Genomic DNA, 6,000 nt, shown 5'->3' with positions numbered 1-6,000 from the left:
GGGTCGGGGTAAGGGTTAGGGAATACATTATGCATTATGTCAATGAATGTCCTCACTAAGATATCTGTACAAACATGTGTGTGTGTGAGTGTGTGTATAGCATCTCTGATTAGATGGACGAATATATTCTGTATTCAGCCACTGCACTGCCTGCCCCGACCAGCATAGCTAATGAAGAGCCCTTGCTCCTCCCTTGCCACTATTGTGTGTGTGCGCATGTGACTGTGTGATCTATAGACTCAAGCTGCAATTAAAGGAACTGCCAATGGTGTCTGTCATAACAGAGGCTCGGACTATCACTTTTGACCAAACTCAACACTGTACAGATTTAGAGGGGGAGGGAGTAGACATATGGACAACAGGAGACAGAAGAGTGATGAGCGAGGAGGCAGGAGACAGGATGAGACGGTGAAGGAAGAGAAAAGCCACAGTAGGTAGGTAGTTCACTTGTCATCTCATCTGGTGAGCATTAATTAACATACAGATTATAATGATTAAACTTCTGTAACTTGTGATCTTGACTTCAAGCAGGAAGAAAAACTGAAGAAATCCTGCAGATGCAAAATGAACGTCGGTGACAAGAAAAAGCTGGTTATTAAAGAAGTCACATTTCAAGATGTACGAGACACACAATGTCAGGTGTTTATCCAGAAGTCATTTTTTTACTTTAACATTGAGGAGCATACAGTTTTTTTGTTTTGTTTTGTTTTTTCTTTACAGTTTGTGTTATATGATCATGAGTACTACAGTAAAATTAAATCAGACGCACAAACGAACAAAGAGAGTCTTTTCCATGGCTGCCTTCACATGCAAACTTACTGTATCAAGCGTTCACACACTCATACTGCACACACACACACAGACGTTCCACACACACTTGATCACCTTCCCTCCCCTCGCTCAGAGCAGGATGCGGTATTTGAGAGCGCGAGGCACCCTGTTGATAACAAGGCGTCCGTCGTAGCTGAGCGAGGCGAAGAGCCAGGGGTCAGCTGATGACCACTCGGCTGCGTACACGCTGTCCTCGTGCTCCTCATAGGTGGACACCACGCTGTCCTTTAGTGGCTCCTTACCCCTAGTTTACACACACACATAACACAAAGAGGTTATAGGAGGAGGGATGCACCGCGTTCTGTGAATTATTATATTATGCCACAGTTCTCATCTCTTTTTCACTGCACGGCTAATGTAAATTGTGAAAATATTTAATAGATCGTGTTGGATGGTATCCATAGAAACAAGCATCATCAGGTCATCAACCACCATCTGCACCAGAAGGAGGCAAAAGCGCTTGTGCACTGCCTGATGGGTGCTTCGAACACATCTGAAGGCAAAAGTGTTTACAGCTGTTGTCCCCTGTCACACTTGAAGGCAGAATGAAAATCCAGCCGTCATGTAGAAGAGCAGGACAATATGACAACGCGCACCTTCAGAGAGTCACTAACAGAGGAACTTGCTGGAAAGAAAAAATTTGAGAGTTCAAGTTCTTCCACACACCTGCGTGAACTGGTCTGAACAGTGCCGGGTGAGGCCTTCAGAAGCAGTCTTTACCATGCGACAGAAATAAACCGAATAACGTCATTACAGATTATTTTTAGTGTGAAGAATTCAAAAAAGGTAAGTGTAACGTTGTCAAGATCATAGCGTTTTTGTTAAATGAAGTGAAAACTTTCCATTTCTTTCTTTTTTTTTCCCAGTGCACAAACATCCTCACCGGTCCTGAGACATCTCCCCCACCGCTACAACAACGTGACAGTAAAGACATTTTTAGAATTACGATCTAGCGTTATTGCCATCCCAAATTCCTCCCAAACCCACTGCTGCAACTAGCCCTGAGGGGAAACAGTGACATACATATTTGGATTTATTTTACACATTAAGTGTTTGGCGCTGACAGTAGCTACTCCCTCTGGGCTGCAGCCTAAAATAAAATCACTCTTACCACAGAGTATAGATTCATTGCAGAAGAAAGGAACAAGAGGATGCTGTATATGTGAGGGCACTTGACTGAAGCTAAGAAATACTGAGCTTGGCCTCAGTTAGCCTTAAGGATGCAAGGTTTTTAGAGGACATGCCACTGAACCGCTTAACTGCCAAGAGACTGTCATACATCATACACCAGGGTTAACGTCTTTTATGGCCTTACAAGGAAAGTTGACTCACTTGTTTATTGCAAAGTAGTTCTGCTTTGTGATCATATGCAGCTAGTGAACATAAAGGTTTAATGCATTCTTCTCAATGAAATTCACAAAAGTCTTCCTTTACTTTTCATTGAACACAAAGAGTAAAGGCCATGTAATAATAATAATAATAATAATAAAAGTATTTATATCGGTATACAACTAAAGGAAATTGCCCTTATGAAATGAGATATTTTCTTGTTCTTTTTAGAAGACACTAGTGCTATAATGTTGCCATGGATAAGGACTGCACTGTGTGTACAAAATTAGTTTTCTTTTAATTTCACAAAGATTGTTTTCTATAAGAGAACTCATATTTTTTCTTGTTATTTGGTAACATTTAATGTCACCAAAAACCACATATATAGTCATTTGTAATTTTAGCATTTCCTACATTAACTCCTTAGCTCAACATGGTAATCCATTGTGATTCCAATCCCATGTGTTACATATAGAGACACAACACTAGTTACTAGGGGTGGGAATCTCTTGGCACCTCACGATTCGATTCGATTCCGATTCAGAGGTCAACGATTCGATTCTAAAACGATTATCGATTAATCGATTATCGATTAATCGATTTTTTTTATTTTTTTATTTTTTTATTTTTTATTTTTTTAATGTACATTTCCATGCGTGACTTTAAATTTTGTGATATATATATATATATATATATATATATATATATATATATATACACACACACACACACACACATATTTTAGTTTGGTCAGATTCTTAAATATGAGTTTGCTACTCAGAATTTGCAAATCATTTCCTACTATTGTGTTGATCATTAGAGAAAGAAAAACAGATGAATTACCTTCTCTAATTTTTTTTAGAATTTACCTTACAAACGGTGAAAGTCTTGTCGATCTTTCCTCCATCCTCAAAAAATCCAAAATGCTGCCATACGTCAGCTTTTAAAGAAGCCGGTGCAAGTCTTATGGGTCTACCGTAGTGTTGTAACGTTCGCGAACGTTTCGTTCGAAAGAACGAAACATTTGAGTGAACGAACTGAATGGAATCACTTCATGAAGTGATTCGTTCCTTTCTCAGTTCAGTTGAACTCAGACGCGAGCGCGCCGGCCGGGAGTGATGCTGCCGCGGTCTGTGACTCACTCGTGAATCTTCGGCGAACGAAGCAGCCAGCGTGCTGGTGGGGAGGGACCTGAGCGAACGTAACTCGTGATTCGTTGATTGACAACCCGTTCAATGAACGAACTGCCGACTGGCGCTCTTGCCACTCACTCGCCTGTCACTCACTCGTGATTCGCGAACGTACTGCAAACAGAGAAACCCCTGGCCTTGTATATTTGTATTCCATATCTGTTTGTTTGTTCATTTTATCTTTCCATTTCCTATATTATATCATACTGTATATTATAAACGGTTTAAATAAAGTTTATTTTAAAAAACTGCAAACAGAGAACTGGCGCTGAGGACGTGATTCTCGTTCGCGCTGTCACTCACTCATGATTCGCGAACGTACTGCAACGTAATACGGATCGTTTGGCTTTTTATCAGTTTAGGGAGTTGGAGAACAATGCACTATAGTCAAGTCAAGTCAAGTCAAGATTCTAGAGGTTCAGTACAGTCAAAAGAACTGCCGTTCCCATCACTAGTCTACCGCTCGCTGTTGCAGCCATTTTATCGCCGCATGTAAACAACTGGCACGTGTGTGCGCATGCGCGTATAGCAGAGAATCAGCAGGCCAGAGAGGAGAGTTTTCTGTTGAGCTCCGCAGCAGGCGCACAGAATATTGCAGCGGGCGAACTAATTAAAAATTTTAATTTTAAAATTCCGATTATGAACTTATTTGAATCGAGACAGAATCGTTCAGGATAGAATCGAAATAAATCGGAGAATCGATTTTTTTTCCCACCCCTACTAGTTACATCCCTCTATTTAAATATGAGTGTGGAAGCAGCTTTACCATAGGGTGGGAATTCATTCTTTATCAAGGCTTTCTACCAGTAGTTACTAGGAACCAGTCTTTGGATGTCAGTCCACCCATGCCATGCTATGTCCAGGCGTGAGGCTTAGATGATGTTTCCCCAAATGTCTCAAAAAACTAGTTTGATCCTCTTCCAAAAAAACCTGAAAAAAAGGAAATTAATGCAGACTCCCTGTAGTTTAGATTTCCTCTCGCAAAAAAAGGTGAGGCTAATTCAAAATTCAGCTGGACTTCAGTTGACACTGGACATGTTTTATGACAGAAGTTCCTCCTTTTACTGAAGCTCCTGTGGATTTTGTGGCAACTATCGAATTGTTTTGCGGGAAAAGAATCTTGCAAAGACATATTATTTCTTCTTTAATTTCTTGATGTTATAACCTCTCCTAGCTGAAAATAACTACATTGGTAAAACAGAAGAAATGTATCCCTTCTAAAAGGTAAAAGGTAGAGACTGCTTGGCTTTCTAAAAAGCGCTCATCCTCAAATTTTGTTGAAGAACTGAATTTTAAAAGCCACCCCCTAAAGTTAGAAAACAGCCCAAACACTGGAGGAGTTCTGGATGTAGAGTCCAAGAGGCACTGTGGAGTGGACATGTACTGTACACACAAGAGGGGTCAATGACTACGGCGGAGGGGTTACAACTAAAGTTGAGTGCTGGTGATTAGGAAGAAGAGTTGATAATTGTGGATGAGAGTCAGTCATTGAGTGTAAGAGCAGGTAGTTGATGGATGAGAGGGGGAATGGGACCATAATGGATGGAGGACAGCGGCAGGTTTGGAAAGCACTGAGCGGTAACCATTACTAATGATACCTGTGCTATTTTGAAATCAACTCTAAATGCTGTAGAGGAAAACACCTAAAGTGTTGTGGTAGTAACATATTTTTACGCTTTAAGTTTCTACACTTATCATGATGAGTGTCAAAGAATGTGAGAGTGAAGGTTTAGGCAGTTGGATTTAATCTTGGGAGGACCATTATCAAATAAGGTCTTCAAAATACACAGCGTGTTTTTGTACACTGTTCAATATCTCACAGTTTGCTTCATTAGGCTCCTTGAGGTACTAAAGGAATATACAAGAAAGGTATAATGCTTAAAAAAATCTTATCAGAGATGATTTAATGGAATGAAGCGGTGCAAGCTGGCTGCCTGTACCTTTTCAGTGCCACGATTCCATATCTGAAATATATTAAAACATCAAAACTGAAGTAACAGTAACACTGTCCCGGCAATTTTAAGATGATCAAGGTCATAGAACGTGGGTTGTTCATTTTTAAAATGAGCAGTAGATGTGCATCCAATAGAGTAAAATCACATTCATGTTAAAGTTTAAAAGGAGGAGAAGTGAAGGATGGTTTTAGAAACATCAATAACTGGCAGGGAGAGGATCATGTACCACTCAATCTCAAATCATTGTTATTTCTTTTCAGATTGTGTGAATATAGAAGCCAAGGTATGGTAGATTGTGGAATACCTCCAAATCATTTGATAGTCTTGGCAATGTTGCAGCATCAAGGCATGAACCTTTAAGCTCAGCCACACTGTATAATGGATAACTATCCTATACTATACAGTGCAAAAATGTTTGTTTAAAAGTAATAACAATCATAGCATTTAATGTATCAATTAACTATATGGAAAGTGTATTGTGTATCAATATTTGATGACCATACTTTGTCTTAAAAGCTGCACTAGTTCTAGAGAATTTAAAAGGCTGAAGAGCTACATTGCTCAGTGCTGTGCATCATACCTGAGATTTCTCATAATTGTCTAGTGTATTTATGTACACTTATGTGTAAACGAATGTGTAAATGGAACTTTTTTTTAAACAATGCGTATATGAAGGTTATATACACTGATCACAC

The 6,000-nt window shown here is 39.6% G+C and overlaps 1 protein-coding gene across 1 annotated transcript in view; it reads right to left on the bottom strand.

Annotated features, from left to right (window-relative positions):
* Positions 1–349: 349 nt before the first annotated feature.
* Positions 350–6,000, bottom strand: part of eipr1 (EARP complex and GARP complex interacting protein 1) — a 55,024-nt gene continuing 49,373 nt past the window's right edge. The window contains exon 9 of the mRNA XM_084569268.1: positions 350–1,075. Within this exon, the coding sequence (XP_084425394.1) occupies positions 901–1,075 (175 nt within the window). The 3' untranslated portion in view covers positions 350–900. The remainder of the gene's footprint in view (positions 1,076–6,000) is intronic.

This window comes from Chelon labrosus (genome assembly GCF_963514085.1).
Source record: "Chelon labrosus genome assembly, chromosome: 20".
In the NCBI taxonomy this organism is placed as follows: Eukaryota; Metazoa; Chordata; class Actinopteri; order Mugiliformes; family Mugilidae; genus Chelon; species Chelon labrosus.
The sequence above is the reverse complement of the archived record's forward strand: the minus strand, read 5'-3'. Positions and strand labels throughout refer to the sequence as shown.